Source organism: Argentina silus (genome assembly GCF_951799395.1).
Source record: "Argentina silus genome assembly, chromosome: 13".
NCBI lineage: Eukaryota > Metazoa > Chordata > Actinopteri > Argentiniformes > Argentinidae > Argentina > Argentina silus.
Genome location: NC_139667.1, coordinates 7,714,326 through 7,729,794, shown reverse-complemented (window position 1 = coordinate 7,729,794; position 15,469 = coordinate 7,714,326). Strand labels below are relative to the sequence as shown.

Below are 15,469 nucleotides of genomic sequence, written 5' to 3'. Positions count from 1 at the left end.
ATACTGTGGTGGTATGTTTTTATATTAATTGAACACCGTCGTTCGTCATTATATTATTCCTAACTCACTGTCTCTTACTTCCCTCCCCCACCCTACTCTGGCTCCAGGAGCTGGTGACCTTCACTCACAGCTGTAAGAAGTGTTTAACAGTGATAGAGAATAAACACCAGACCATCCAGAGAACCTTGGACAGCAGCAAGACCCTGCAACGCCTGGACATGGGCCTCCTTCAGAAACGAGTAGCAGACCTGCAGGCCTCTTCACAGGTATGAATTCCTAATGCATTCCTTACATTATTTCCTAGGGTTGCGTATACTTTTGGGCTTTTACAGAGGAATCCTACTGTATGTAACTCAATGTGAGGGAGAGAGGATCTTTCTGATGTATGATGATTATGGGACATGATCATCAAGACTGGTGTGAGTTTGTGGGTGTTTGTGTGTCCAAGGCTATGATCAGGGAATCGACCGAGTGGAGAAAGCATGTGGAGGCCAACAGTAGCCTGATGAAGAGGTTTGAGGAGTCCCGCGTCGAGCTAGAGAAGGTGCTCAAGAGTGCCCAGAGCTGTCTGAATGAGAGAGGGAACCCGGAGGATCTACTCAAGAAACACACAGTAAGAAAAGACCATGGTTTTACAGTAGATCTGATTTGATCTAGACAAAAGAATGAGTAAAACAAGGGGTGGGCTGTGACATGGGCAAAGTAGTGAGACGTTGTTGATTTTTGCAGGAGTTCTTCGGGCAGCTGGACCAGCGGGTCCTCAACACCTTCCTCAAGGCCTGTGATGAGCTGACGGATATTTTGCCCGAGCAGGAACAGCAGAGTCTGCAGGAAACAGTCAGGAAGCTGCACAAACACTGGAAGGTTGGTTCCATAATAATACAGTCTTTAAACTTAATTTCACAGTGTTTTGCTATATGTTGTGTGTTGGTGAGACTCATACAGTACATTCCCAGTGGTATTGAGTGAAAGATCCATTGTCAATATGTTGAAAGTGGCCCCTGAGACACACAGTGTCTTTATCCCCTCCCCTCCACCCAGGATGTCCAGACAGAGGCCCCCTTTCACCTGCTGCACCTGAAGGTGGAGGTGGAGAGGAGCAAGCTGATGGTGTCCCTGCAAGAGTGTCAGACAGAGCTGACCCGGGAGAACCGCCACCTGCCTGGCATGGGGAGTGAGAGGCTTGTCAAGGAGCACAGGGTGAGATTGGCTGTGTTGAAAATGATATATTTATTTGAGTACTGTAGATGTGGGTAATTGTATGAAAATGTGTGTGAACATGGCTAAGATGTGATGCTAGAGAAATACATTTACGTTATGAACCAATATTATTCCCTTTTCAATGGAAGCTATAGCCGGTGGTCTGTATCCTCATCTAATAGCAGTGATTTGTACCTTAATGTACTGTATTGTCTCTTTGTGCAGGGCTTCTTCAGGGAAAAGGGCCCACAGTCCATCTGTGAGAAGAGACTGCAGCTCATGGAGGAACTCTGTCAGAAGCTTCCGGATAGCGACCCTGCCCATCAAACCTTTGACACAGCTAAGAGGGCCTACTCTGAGGTCAAAGAGGAAATTGACAGCACCCATCAGAAACTGATGCAGCATCCAGACAAGTGGAAGGAGTTCAACTCCAGGTAAGAACTCAATCGATACCAGTCCATGCCTCTCAAATCAGTATTTATATAATTGTTAACAGAGATCATGTCCAAGTCCGAGAGCCTTTCCTTTTTTTTCTCACTCACTCTCTATACTCTATACTTATATTAGAATCTAATGAGAATCTAATCTTTCTCTAAGGAGAAGCGAAATCTAATAGGATTTGAAATCTACCCATCTTATTACAGGTTCTCTGACCTCTCATCCTGGCTCACATCTAAAGAGAGCCAGCTCCGAATGCTGAGGAATCGAGCCAATGACCCCAGCAAGTACGGGCAGGTGAAGTCCACCATCACGGTAAGTCGGCCTCCCCGAGTGTAAGACTAGCCGGAGCTTGGTGTATGGATACCTCCTCCAGGCGTCCTCCGGGTAGTGTGGGACATGACTCGGTTTCACAGACTGCAGTAGCTGTATAACCACATGGAATATGTCACTTTCCGTTGGTCTGTTCAGGAGCTGAGGAATGATGCAGAGCTACAGGAGGGGAACCTCGGCTGGCTCAAGTCCCGCCTGGCTGTACTGATCGAGATCTGCACTGACAGTGATGCTCAGAGACACGGAGGGGCGATCAGTAAACTCTCCACTGACTTTAAAGGCCTCCTCCTCTCCCTCACAGAGGTAAGTACAGTGAAGTAAAGTGAAGCTTGGATGAACAGTTATTAGTGGTTCTTAACACCGGACCTACTGTAGCTGTAGCTGTTGCCTGCATCAACCCAGGAGATTTACTGTATTGTTCCAATGAACATTTGTCTTATTGAAGAACAGCCTAATGTAAATCAATAGGATAAAGCTAATGCATCTAATGGTTCAAAACAGGTAGTGGTTGCACTTGCACGGTAATATAAATCTCACATGCTCCCCAGTGAGAACTACACCACAAGACTACACCTGGATCCCACACTTTGTGGTTTCATCTTCAATTCCCTACGTTTCCTCAAAGTGATATAGTATCGATTGTTTGGGTTGGCAAGTATTGTTTATCACTGAGTGAGGCCGCATTGTTTTCCCATGTGCCGTCTCCCAGTCTGAGAAGGTGGTGCTGGCGGTGGGGGACTGTGTGCAGTTCAGGGAGGAGGTGCGTGGTACCCTGGAGGAGCTGGTGCAGGGACAACAGGAGGCACAGATGGAGGTCTCCAGGATACTGGACTGTGAGACTGTGAGAGAGGCCCAGCAACTGCTCCTCAGTCACCAGGTGGGAGCATCACAGCAGAAGTCAGATCTGATCATTCAAAATGCTTCTCACAGAACTATTAGCAATGGTTCCAACAAAAAAAAGCTTTATTAAGAGAAATTAGGCTAATGTGCCTATTACATATTTTGTAAAAGTTATTGAAATGTATTTTTCCATATTTCGTTACACTTTTGATGCATTACTACAGCTACATAGACACACGACCAGCTACGTGATCCCAAGACTAACATTGTGAATGTATCCTGTCTTCAGCAACAGCTGAAGCGTCTGAGGATGAAGAGGAAGGACGTGCAGCAGCAGATCACCAGAGGCAAGCAGCTCCAGGCTGAGGAGGGCTTGGGTGAAACTCTCCAGCAGGACCTGCAGAGCCTGGAGAACACAATCAGCAAGATGGATCAGACCATGGACTCACAAGAGCAAAGCCTAGAGGTGAGCTTTCTCATCCTCCCATTGTAGTCACAGCATACAAAATGATAATGAGCTCTTCATAGGAGCTCTCAAGGTGCTCTCTCACTGTGCCATTTTGGGGGATATTACAAATCTGGCTTTGTCAGCAGAAACCATGTACATGCAGCCCATGTCAGGGTGTTCATCTGTGTACTGACCACTCCTGTTTGTCTCCAAGGTCACACTGGCTGCCTGGCAGGAGTTTGACAGCCAAAAGGGGGCAGTGCAAGAGTTTGTCAACAGGGCTCGCTCTGCTATGGAGAGAGACCTAAACTTCAGCAGCCCAGACAGCCTTACAGCTGAACTGGACCAGGCAAAGGTGAGTAGAATAAGTTTGCTTGGTTGTTTAATAACACATCTTCAGAAAGATGATTGTATGACAGCTGACATCTCATGGTGAGCTGTTGGGGCTCCAATAAGCATGTTTGATTCACTTTTTTCAATGGAGAAGCCTACAACACAAATTATCGGTGTGACTCACACCAAACACTGTTGTCAAACCAGGTCCTGCTGAAGCAAAGTGAAGCAGAGGCCTCCCATGTGAACACCCTGTTGAGGAGAGCAGCAGAGATCCAGCTTGGGCCTAAGAATAAGACCCTGCTCCAGGAGCTAGCCCGCTCCCTCAGTGAGCAGGTGGACAGGGTGGAGACTGGCCTCAAGAAAGAGTAAACAACACCTCCCTTTCTACATTTTGATCTATTCTATTCTCTGTATTGTTTAGTGAAATCTAACTGAATCCTGCTATTGTCTAGTGTCAAGGCTCTTGACAAGATGAAAACTCAGTGGGACCGGTTCGGGACTGAGTTTGAGTCTTTCTCCTCATGGATATCAGAGAAGGAGAAAGAGCTGGATCTCCTGAAAAGTTCTACCGCTCCACTTGAACAGCAGATCAACACAGTGAAGGTACTGTACTGTTTGTGACCTCTGCCTTTCTCATCATCCAATGATAATCCATGTTCATGCAATGATAACCCATGCTTTAGTTAAATACCCTCTGCATTGTATTCTCTGGCACATTTTTTCTTGCATGCAAAATGTATTGTATTTAGGATTTCCTATCTGTGTCCATATCAATGGCAGTTTATACCCACAGAACAAATCAGTCCTTGGTATTAATTATTCCAACACTAACATGTTTGTTGAATTACCTCACAATAAATGTCATTAACATTGATAGTAAGTAGATCACTTCTATCTTACTCATTCCTCCCAGGCTGTGGGTGCAGAGCTTGGCGACAGGGTGGAAGTGTTGTCCCAGTTGGAGACAGACTCCCAGGTGCTGGCCCAGTTTGTGTCCTCTGGGGAGGCGGCACGCATCAAGGCCCGCTTGACCCAGATTGGCCGATACTGGGAGGAGCTCAGGGAGAGCGTGGAGCAGCTGGATGGACAGCTACAGGAGAGCTCCTCCCACCAGCAGAGGTTCAACACCAGCCTAGAAGAGGTACTACTAATAGGTTTGAAGGAGAGGTCAAAGTTGTTCATTTCAGAGCAGATGATGAGTGTCAGAAAAAGTAATCTGTTCTTGTCTGAATTGTTTTAAAGGCACAGACAACACTTGGTGATCTACATGAAAAGGTGGACCATCCAGTCAACTCCTGTACCTCCTCTTCAGAAACCTACAAAGCTCTTCAAAACCATATGGTATTTCTTTCAATATTGAGAGAGAGAGAAAGAGCCGCACATTCTTGCTCTGATTATTTAACGTAGGTTAAAAAAATAATTAGCATCAGAGCAAGAGTGTGCCTCTCTCTTTCAATCTTTTATGTTTCACCCGCCAGCCTGAACCTCTGCAAATTCTGTGTGTTTTTTTTTTTACATTTATTTCACTATTGTGTTGTTATTCTGGCATGTTGGCAAAGGCACATTTTATCACAATAAAATTCCTTCACTCTACTAAGGCACTCTTCCACTCCACAGATAATGCTATTTGACTGGCAGTGTTATTTTTCTGTGTCTCAGGATCTGTCTCAGAGTCTGGAGAGACTGAAGGCAGCTGTGCTGTCCCTGTCTGCTGGGGCACGCAGACTCAGTGACAGGGAGCAGGCAGAGAAGGCAGTGGCATCTCTACAGACCAGCTATGACCAGAGCCTACAGCAGGCAAAGGACAAACAGAGCATACTGGAGAACCTGCTGTCTCTTTGGCAAAAGTATGAATCTGTGTTTGTTTGTGTGTCAACAATAACTGAATGTTATCTATTAGATAATTAATGACCAAAAACTACATAAGTGAGAAGTTATGGCTTGTCAAAAGCCGCAAAAGACAGGAAATTCAAAATGACCACCACCACCGATAACTTCACCTTAGATACCTGCTATAGTGCTGTATGTTGGTCTACTGTATTTCAAACAACATGTTCTCACCACTGGGCAGGATGCTTAGTATTCAAAGCTTGCTGTCAAACAGCTGACTAAAATGTAAATATTTCAGGTATGAGAAGGATCGCTCTAGCTATCTGTCCTGCTTGGAGAGATGTGAGTCTGCATCCAAACCTGAGACCCACTGCCTACCTGCAGATAAAACCAAGCTACAGAGTGAGCTGCAGGACTTGCAGGTACTGTAATAAAGAAATACTGAGTTGTTGTTGTACTATATAAGCCTAATGTATACTATATTGCATTTTGATATAAGTCCATGAGCAATGCTGAAAACTATTTGCAAAACAAACACAACATTTGCATAGAGTTTTGGGGGAGATACCTAACAATAGCTTTTTTTATGTAGGGCTTGCAGTCTGAGGTGCTGTCCCTTGAGCCACTTCATGCAGGGCTGGTGTCTCTAGGGACTTCCCTGTACTCTACTGCATCAGAGGAGCGGGTGAAACAGCTCAAACAGGACCAGGAGCAATTGCAGAGGAGATGGCGCTCTCAGAATGACGTCATCCCCTACAGGTCCGATGACTAAATGACCCGAGCCTGTCCTGCCTGTAGCTTCAACAGCATAACAGTTTGGCTTACTCATTGTTGGCTGATGGACTCTGTACATTTTTTCAAGCTTACTATAACTACCAATGTTTTGATTTTCCTGTTTCATTTCTTTGCTCCCAGAACCCAAGAGCTTCAGCGCCACCTCTCCCAGGTGGAGCAGTTAGATCAGGCCCTGCAGAAGTTCTCTCACTGGAGTGAGACCCTCCTCTCTACTCTGCACTCAGCCTCTCAGGTTAACATCACTGACCTGCAGCCTGCTGCATCCCAAGTCAAGGTACAGACCGTGGCCAATCACATCTTTTCTATGACCATGTACAGTACTGTAATACGGCTGTGATAATACTGAAATTACAGGTAATGATAATTACTAACTGTATTACTAATAATACCTTATGATTTATGTGGTAGGAGACGCTGGCAGCGCTACAGAAGCAGGCCAGTGTGAGAGGGAGCCTTGAACAGCAGATGGAGGGGCTGTGTAGCTCTTGTGAGCCAGGGGATGCCCAGCTCCTCCAGGGCCGACTGGAGAGCTGCCTCCAGCCCTTTGTCGAAGCCCGGCAGCTGGCTGAGCTCCGTCTGGAGAGCCTGGAGAAGCTGGAGGTCTTCCTGCAGACCCATGCTGTGGCTGCAGGGGTACTGCGGGGTCTGAGGCAGACGATGGAGAGTGCTGGGAGCTGGGACCGGGGCCGTGTGGAGGAGCTGCAGCGCGAGCTGGGGACTATCGTCCCCGATATCAGCCGACTGGAGACTCTTGCTGTCAGCCTGGACAGCAGCCTCTGCAAAAGCCACCTTCACGTAAGCAGCGGGGAGGGGTCTCGTACATCATGCCGTGTCCTGGCTGACTCTCTCAGCACTGAGCTGGATGCAGTGAGGAACCTCCTGGGCACCAAGCAGAGTGAGGCAGAGGCCCTGGGAGCTCTGTGGAGCTCATTCAGACAGCGCAAGGAGCAGCTGCTCAAGACTGTGGAGGACATCGAGGAGAAGGCTGACCACCAGAGCCTCAGAGAACCCAGCCCACTCACCCTGCAGCAGAGGTACTGTATACCTAAAGACTAGGGTAACATGGTCTGCTGGGTATTCTCAACTACTTGTTGATTCTCTGTGTAATCGAATGCATTGTGAATAGATAACTTTTAACACAGTCCCTCCTATCCTCTGGCGGTCAGGCTGCGGTTCTTTAACCAGCTGGAGGACGAGCTACAGTCCCACCAGCATGAGGAGCAGTGGCTCAGGGATAAGGGCCAGCAGTTAGCCCAGAGAGACGCAGAGCTGGCCGGGGATGTGCTCCGAGAGATCAGCCTCCTGGAGACCACCTGGGAGGACACCAAGAGACTCATCACTGACCGGTTGGTCTCTGTCAACCTCACACTATAACACAGTCCTAACACTTTTCCCATGAGCCCTCAATCAATCAAAATAGATGGATTCACTTCTAAACTCATCACATGTTTGGCAGGCAGGAGCAGTGCAGCGTTCTGGTGGAGCTGATGCGGGAGTACCAAAGCATGAAGACCTCCATAAACACCATAATTGAGAGCGCTGAGGCTGTGGCTGAGATCGGCTCTGCCCTGAAGGACCACGAGGAAACCAAGAGATCACTATCCAAGGTTAGAACAATGACCTTAATATCTGATCTCAATATCCTGTCAGTCGTATGAACCTTTCTAATGTACTATGTCAACTATTTACTGTCATTGTACATGGAATGGGAGGTAGCCTTTTTGTTGTTTTTCCTTTCTCACTATTGTACCGTCTCTGTGTGTGAAGCATGAAGCAGCTAAGGCAGAGATGTCATGCAGACAAGATGACCTGGACCAGTTCTCTAGCAAAGGGAAACAGCTGCTTAGCGAGCTGAAGAAGATCCCAGACTGTGAGGTCCACCTAATGAAGAAGGAAATGGAGACCCTTGTTGACCAGTGGCTGGACGTGAGTGTGATTAGCCAATAGAGAAATGTGTGATGTTGTGTTTGAATACAGAAGTTGTTAGAAAGAGAGATTGAGAGAGAACGTATTGAGTGTATGCGTGTGAGAAAGAGAGGAAGAGAGAGATATAAGATAAAGATACCTTATCTGTTTAATCATCATTACTTACAGGTGTCAGAGAGGATTGACGAAAACATTGAGTGTCTGAGCCAGAGTTTGGCATTGTGGGATGAGGTACGCAACATCAGTGAGGAGATCGAGGGCTGGACAAACAGCTCTGTGATGGAACTGGGTGAGAGCCTGAACAACCTCAATGACAGCCAGAGGATGGGAGCCAGACTATCTGCATTACAGGTAAGATGCAAGCAGTCACACCTGTCAGGTGAGATGAGCCTTACTGTTGTTTATGAGAAACAGAGGTGTGATGATGGTAAATTGCGGTCTGTTATATGATTTGATCAATGTTTAGAGTCTCAGCACAACCCAACTCTCAAGTGCTCAAATATCTACATTAAATTAAATGTTCTTTCCCTCTGTCCTTTTCTTTTTGTTTTCTATCCCTCTCTCTCTCTCTCTCTTTCTCTCTGCAAAGGCGGAAATGGGAGAGAAAGAGCAGAAACTTGAGACCCTGCAAGGAAAAGTGTCAGAACTTAAGCAGCTCAGTCGTAGTCAGGAGACCCCTGCCAAACTACAGGTAGGCTACAGCAAACTAGTCAATGCACAGACTTCACAATGATGCATTTATTGTTTTGGAATAAGCTATTTCACTTGAAGACAGCTTTTAAACCAGTCAATTCAGTTGTTTTGTTTGTAAACAGAGCATACTGGAGAACCTTATCGTAAAACTTTTGCCTGTTTATTTCAGGTCCTGGAGGCTGACCTGAGAAAGAAGATCAACAATGTACAGAAGTTGTGTGAGCAGGCCAGGGGCAACCTCAGGGACTTCAGCTCCCAGAGGAAGCAGCTAGAAGACTTCATTTCCCAGATGTCTGCCTGGCTGAAGAGCATGGAAGAATCCCTGGTGGCCTCACCGAGTGGATCTGACCCAGAGGACATCTGCAGAGTGAAGGTAGACTAGACATAAAGACATAAAGTCCTTAGATAGTCAAAAAGCATTACATTGAAATGTGTTATATAATGAATTGAATGTTTTATCTTAGAGCTGTTATCACTGTATGTGTTAATGGCCATGGTGTGTGTTCCATTCTTACATATGTGTCATCTGTGTCATGATAGGACCTCCAGAAGGACCTGCAGAATCAGCAGGGCAGCATTGATTCCACGAGGGAGAGCCTCAACACTCTGTGCAGGAAGTACCCTTCAGAGGAGCTGGCTGGCCTGGGCTCTGCGCTCACTGAGCTCATAAAGAGCTATGAGTCTGTAAACCAGCTCTCCTCCAGGACCCTGGCCACCCTGCAGCAGTGCCTTCAACAGCACTTCAACGGTGAGGAGCATCGGTTCCTCAGAGGCTATAAAAGAGCATAGTGTAAATGTCAAAATGTTAAAGATGAATGTTTCTGTGGCGCTTAGTGGCGTCGCACACTAATGCGCACACCACGTTATCGCAAAGTTCCTGGATCGATTCCGACCATCGACATATCTTGCATGTCATCCCTCCTCTCTCTCACCCATCCTTCCTGTCAATCTCTACTGTCTCTATCTCAATAAAGCATAAATGGCCTAAAAACATATAAACAATTTTTTGAATGTTTCTTACTTGCGTTGATAGTGATGTATAGTTGTTACCTTTACTTTAGGAATATACTTATTTTAAGTCGCTCTGGATAAGAGTGTGTGCTAAATGACGTAAATATAAATGTTATACTTTACTTTTTAGAACTGATGATGATGATGACCCTTCTCTCTCTTCCTCTGTAGATCTGGTGCAGGAGTTCCACCGCTGGCTCTCTGAGCAGAGGGATATAGTGAAAGAGTGCTCTGACCGTTCAGGAGACACTCACACTGTGGAGCGTAAACTACGGAAAGTCAAGGTACAGTCAATACACAACAAACCCTTTACCTTCAACCAACACAAACATGCTAATGACTGTATGCAAGTGTGATACCTTGTGACTTACACAAAGATGTCCTCCTCCCTTAAGGGGGCTCTGGAGCGTGTGGAGGAGGGCGAGGTCCGTCTGACTCAGGTTTGTGAGGAGGGGGAGAAACTCCTGCTCCATCTTCCTAAGGCCAGTGCTGGACAGGTGCAGCAGCACCTCTCCTCCATCCAGCAGGACTGGGACAGCTTTGTGGAGCAGTGTAGACAGAACCACCAGACCCTGGAGGAGAGCACTTCCCTGCTGAATGGGTAAGAAGAAAGACTTGGTGGCCAGCAATGGGCATCATGAGTACAGTTGTAGATGATGTGTGTCTTTATGTTGACAGAGTCCATGACTGTGACATTGTGATTACCTCTGTGTCTCAGGTTTGAGGGACGTCTAAAGAAGCTGAGGCGGTGGCTGGAGCATATGGAACAGAGGATGACCACAGAGCTGCCTGAGGAGAAACAGAGTGGACCTGAGAAGGCAGTGCTGCAGCGGGTTGAGGAATACCAACAGGAGGTGCTCAATGAAAGGTGATGGGCCTGCTTTATATATATAAAAAAAAAGTAAAATCATATAGAAACAAGTCATCTACACTAGAATTCTCTATAGCAAATTCTGAAAATGATTTAATAATTTGGTTTGAATTTAGGACATCTAAAAACGTTACTATACTGTTCTTCTTAAATTTAATGTAGAATGTAGCAACTTTTTCCATTAACATACCTTTATACCATTCTACACATACCGATGCAGGGACACATTTGAGCGCCTGTGTCAGGAGTCACAGGCCCTGAACCAAAACTCTCGGGGCGATGGCAGTGAGACGAGGGTGTCTGCGCAGCTGCAGTCACAGCACCAGGCCCTGCAGCGGCGCGTGAGGGAGAGGCTGCGCAGCTGTCAGCTCACCCTGCAGGAACAGCAGGCCTTCGAGGAGACGCTGCAGGCCACCTGGTCCTGGCTGAATGCGGTGCAGGAGCGTCTAGGCTCCCTCAACAGCACAGTGGGCAACAAGGAGACTCTGGAGAAGAGACTGGGCCTCGTACAGGTAAGCCATGATGACTTCCTACATCTGCTGTATCCATATCATGATAGGCTGTATCTGGTCTACTATACATGATAGGCTGTGTCTCTGAATCCATGATAGGCTGTATCTCTATTCATCATAGGCTGTGTCTGTATTCATCAAAGGTTGTGTCTGTATTCATAAAAGGCTGTGTCTGTATTCATCAAAGGCTGTATCTGTAACCATGATAGGCTGTATCTGTAAAAATGATAGGCTCTATCTGTAACCATGATTGTTTTTCAGATGTTTTACAAAATTGTTAAAAAAGTCTTCTTACTCTTTTTGTGTGCAGGACATTCTGCTGATGAAGGGTGAGGGCGAGGTGAAGCTGAACATGACAGTAGGGAAGGGCGAGCAGGTTCTGAAGCACAACAGTGTGGAGGGACAGGAGGCTATCCGCACTCAGCTCAAGAGCCTGAAGGATGCCTGGGCCAACATGCTTATGACATCCATGAGCTGTCACAGGTACAGTAGGTTAACGCTGCCCCCTTATGGCCCCCAGTGAAACAATCACTTTTACATTGACACATGTCAGTGGTAAACATGCATCTAACTACCCTGCACACTAAATCTTCTGCTACTGTTTGTATCAATTTGTGTATGTTTGTGTGTTGACTCCCCCAGCCGTTTGGAGTGGACAGTGGCCCAGTGGAGCAGCTTCCAGGAGAGTAAAGGACAGCTGCAACAGTGGATGGAGTCAGTGGAGCAGGAGGTGGGGATGGCCCTCCCCCAGCAGCCGGGGCTGAAGGAGAAGGCCTCTCTGCTGGAGCGCCTCAGGGCCATCCTGGCCGATGTTGAGGGCCATTCAGCTGCACTGTCACGTCTGACGGGCAAGGCTGCAGAGCTGCATCAGAAGACCGGGGACCAGGCCTTCGGACCGGAGTTGAGAGCAGAACTCAGTGCCCACTTTGCTGACATCACAGCTGTCGTCAAGGTAATCAGACTTGCACTTGCTCCTTTTTTTGCAACCGCAATCAGTGCTTGTAGTATCGTTCCCTAGCAATCTATTTTAGTTATTGTAGTACACTTTTTAATGCATTTCGAAAAACGCCCTTGAAGTCCATTCTGTGCTCACAGTGTAAACTTTCTATGCTGTCCTCCAGGGTAAGATGCAGTCCATGGAGGACATTGTGACAGAGCACGAGCTGTACCTGGATGCCGTAAGGGACTTCAATGACTGGCTGACCTCAGCCAAAGAGGAGCTCCAGCGCTGGTCGGACCTGTCAGGAGACTCCACCTCTGTACAGAGGAAGCTCTCCAAAGTGCGGGTGAGATTGCTCAAAACATATCATATTCCATCACTACCTCGCCGCCAGGGATGTCACAGGGTCGATTACAGATTAGTCCTAAATCACTTTTTGAAAAGCACACTCGACGATGCTTACTTCATGCTTCAAACATGATCTTTTACTAGAGAAGTTTATGTTGATCTCTCAAGTCACCTGTGAGCCTCTTTCGGATATCAGGTTGACCAATGGGAAGTTGGTAGATAACAACAGTTGGGTTCCTGTTCAAATGCTCCGTTGCAGGAGCTGATTGACTCCAGGCAGCGGGGCAGAGAGAGGCTGAGCCGTGTGCAGAGGTGTGGGGCTGCAGCCCGGGACCACACCGGCACAGGGGGCTTCGAGGCTGTGGAGAGGGAGGAGGCCACCCTGCTTTCTGCCTGGGAACAGTGGGAGCGCGGCGCGCTGCAGACACACGCTGGCCTGGAGACAGCTCTCTCTCAGATAGCCAGCTCTGAACAGGAGTTCAGCAGCCTGGCCGCCCAGCTGGAGCAGGACCTGCAGGAGTTCAGCAGTCAGCTGCAGGACTGGCGCCATAGACTGGCCCAGGCTGAGGGGAAGAACAGCTGTGAGGAGGCTGTGCAGGGCTGGCACATAGCAAAGGTAAGGCTCAGCTGGCTGTGTTCATGTCCATGTATATTCTCATTGCTACAACCACTAGGACCGCCACTCATCCTCTCCTCTAAACTCTCTTTCTCCTTTGTCCAACTAGGACACTCTGGAGGGGCTTCTCAAAGTGGAGCCCATGTCAGACAGTCTCAAGTCCCAGCTGAATGATCTGTGTCGATTTTCCAAGGACCTGGGCACACAGTCAGAGAGAGTGTCCTCGCTCATCAAAGAGTACAACAGGTAAGACAGCCGTGAGACTGAGCACTCCTGCCACACATTCAACTTGTTCAATTTGTTAGGGTGCCTTTACAGAATGTGTGCCTTTACAGAATGCTGCTGTAGTAGAGCCATTTACTATGACTCTTTGTTGTGAGAAAACCCTATTGTCTCCTGTTCACCTCCAGTCTGAGCCTTCAGGCCTCCAGGGAATGCCAGAGCAAGGAGAAGCTGCTGGAGCAGAGGTTCCGCTCTGCCTTCCGAGAGTTCCAGCAGTGGCTGGTCAATGCCAAGATCAACACGGCCAAGTGTTTCGACGTGCCTCAGAATCTTAGTGAGGCCTCCTCTAGCCTGCAGAAGATCCAGGTAGGATACAAGACTTTTACTACAATATGTATTCAAAAGCAAACACTTTTCATCTGCAATGAGCAACAGTCAACAGTGACTGTTGGATTGCAGAGATATCTGTTTATATTCTATCTCTTTCCACCCCAAGGAGTTCCTGAGTGACAGGGAGCAGGGGCACTCCAAGCTGAATGGGGTGTTGTTCACTGGTGAGCTGGTGATCAGTGTTGCTGCCAAAGACAGAGTGGATGCAGTTCGGGCCAAAATGAGCAGTGCCAGAGAGGACTGGAAAACTCTGATGTCTAACTTGCACCAGAGGGAGACTGCTTTACAGGTAATCAATATGTTCCTGCTTTAATCTACAGCATTGCGAATCCCAGATGAGACTGCATGGTCGATCGAATCGTATAGTACGAATTGTAAAACATTTCTTACACTGGACTTCTTCGGTATGTCATCCATTTTGTAACCTTGTTGCATTACACCCACGCACACGTGTGAGAGGGTGTTAAATGGATGACTGTTACTGTGCTGTGTGTGACGGCGTGTTCCATGTGTGTGTTTTAGACCCTCCAGTCTCAGATGAAGGACTTTGAGGCGAGTGCGGAGCCACTCCAGGAGTGGCTCAATAGGACAGAGGTCGCCGTACAGGAGAGCAGCACACGACTGCATGACCTCACAGCCAAAAAGCAGGAGCTGCACAAGCTACAGGTACAGTACTGGCCACTCTGGCTGGTGTCGGCATAGGAATAGAATTAATGGAAGTTCTATTTCTATGGCATCATGCCTCTCCATGAAGAGCAATCATGGTGATAAGTCACAACCATTCACAACCACCCAGCCCTGCCACCGCCAGCACTGCTATTTGCAGAGGCTCACCATCTCAGCTCTGTAATAGTGAATCATAATCACTGCTCTTGTCCGCGCTGCTGTCTCATTAACTGCTAACAGCTAATTTCTGCATCTAATCTGCTTATTTGTGCTGATGCTGCTGCTGTGTGTGTGTGTGTGTGTGTGTGTGTGTGTGTGTGTGTGTGTGTGTGTGTGTTCATTACAGAGTAAAGAAGAGCTTTTTACAGAGTTTGGCCTTCAAACCTCTTTGTCTGCCATGTTCATAAACCTTGTCACGCCAGCATTTCATGACCGTAACATTAACCAAATCTCCTCCTCTCTCTGCCATGTCGTCATCTTAACCCCCTTTGGGCTAACAGTCTGATGTTAACTGGCTTGTCTGTCTGTGTGTTTGCTTGCATGCCTCTGTGATAACCTGCTTGTGCTCTTCCAGTCGGTGCTAGAGGAGTTAGCCTCTCAGGAGACTCACCTGAGCAGGCTGAAAGAGAAGGCCCAGTTGCTGTGGGATGAACACGCGGCCGGCAAGGGCTTTGTGCACCGTGTGTCGCAGCTCTCCGCTCAGTACCTAGCTTTAACCAACCTGACCAAGGTAACTGTCAGCCTGCCTGCCTGCCTGCCCAGTGGGCTCTCTCTGGGGGTAGAGCTGGAGGAGGAGGGCAGAGGCACTAGACTGGGTCTGTTTGCAGCTGACCACCGTGATTATGATTGTTTGATAATCAATTAAATATCGTTCTGTAGCTACATTATATGCATGATTTGAATAACTGCTGTCTAATGTTTGTGTAAGGTAATTCCCTATTGCTAATACAGTGCATTGCTAATATACTGACGATTTAATTCTAACCTTTGCTTAGATTAAATTTTTATGAACAAACACACTTTTTTTTGCTGAGGATTACTATATTGTCCTTAG

General features: G+C 47.4%; 1 protein-coding gene across 2 annotated transcripts in view; it reads left to right on the top strand.

The window, feature by feature from the left end:
• The window catches only part of syne1b (spectrin repeat containing, nuclear envelope 1b), a gene marked incomplete at its 5' end in the record, with an annotated part of 74,050 nt that overhangs the window by 18,958 nt on the left and 39,623 nt on the right, over positions 1-15,469 (top strand). For both annotated transcript variants that reach the window (XM_083683160.1, XM_083683159.1), the window contains 39 exons: positions 108-266; positions 449-613; positions 730-864; positions 1,042-1,200; positions 1,426-1,634; positions 1,845-1,953; positions 2,110-2,274; positions 2,681-2,848; positions 3,101-3,277; positions 3,474-3,614; positions 3,800-3,960; positions 4,048-4,198; positions 4,509-4,736; positions 4,838-4,936; positions 5,255-5,442; positions 5,724-5,847; positions 6,018-6,184; positions 6,341-6,494; positions 6,629-7,254; positions 7,387-7,566; positions 7,677-7,827; positions 7,988-8,146; positions 8,315-8,497; positions 8,736-8,837; positions 9,009-9,212; positions 9,380-9,587; positions 10,022-10,134; positions 10,246-10,451; positions 10,569-10,718; positions 10,942-11,233; positions 11,544-11,716; positions 11,876-12,185; positions 12,355-12,519; positions 12,781-13,137; positions 13,247-13,383; positions 13,548-13,725; positions 13,856-14,038; positions 14,272-14,415; positions 14,990-15,145. In XM_083683160.1, coding sequence (XP_083539286.1) covers positions 108-266; positions 449-613; positions 730-864; positions 1,042-1,200; positions 1,426-1,634; positions 1,845-1,953; positions 2,110-2,274; positions 2,681-2,848; positions 3,101-3,277; positions 3,474-3,614; positions 3,800-3,960; positions 4,048-4,198; positions 4,509-4,736; positions 4,838-4,936; positions 5,255-5,442; positions 5,724-5,847; positions 6,018-6,184; positions 6,341-6,494; positions 6,629-7,254; positions 7,387-7,566; positions 7,677-7,827; positions 7,988-8,146; positions 8,315-8,497; positions 8,736-8,837; positions 9,009-9,212; positions 9,380-9,587; positions 10,022-10,134; positions 10,246-10,451; positions 10,569-10,718; positions 10,942-11,233; positions 11,544-11,716; positions 11,876-12,185; positions 12,355-12,519; positions 12,781-13,137; positions 13,247-13,383; positions 13,548-13,725; positions 13,856-14,038; positions 14,272-14,415; positions 14,990-15,145 — 7,236 coding nt within the window. The remainder of the gene's footprint in view (positions 1-107; positions 267-448; positions 614-729; positions 865-1,041; positions 1,201-1,425; positions 1,635-1,844; positions 1,954-2,109; positions 2,275-2,680; positions 2,849-3,100; positions 3,278-3,473; positions 3,615-3,799; positions 3,961-4,047; positions 4,199-4,508; positions 4,737-4,837; positions 4,937-5,254; positions 5,443-5,723; positions 5,848-6,017; positions 6,185-6,340; positions 6,495-6,628; positions 7,255-7,386; positions 7,567-7,676; positions 7,828-7,987; positions 8,147-8,314; positions 8,498-8,735; positions 8,838-9,008; positions 9,213-9,379; positions 9,588-10,021; positions 10,135-10,245; positions 10,452-10,568; positions 10,719-10,941; positions 11,234-11,543; positions 11,717-11,875; positions 12,186-12,354; positions 12,520-12,780; positions 13,138-13,246; positions 13,384-13,547; positions 13,726-13,855; positions 14,039-14,271; positions 14,416-14,989; positions 15,146-15,469) is intronic.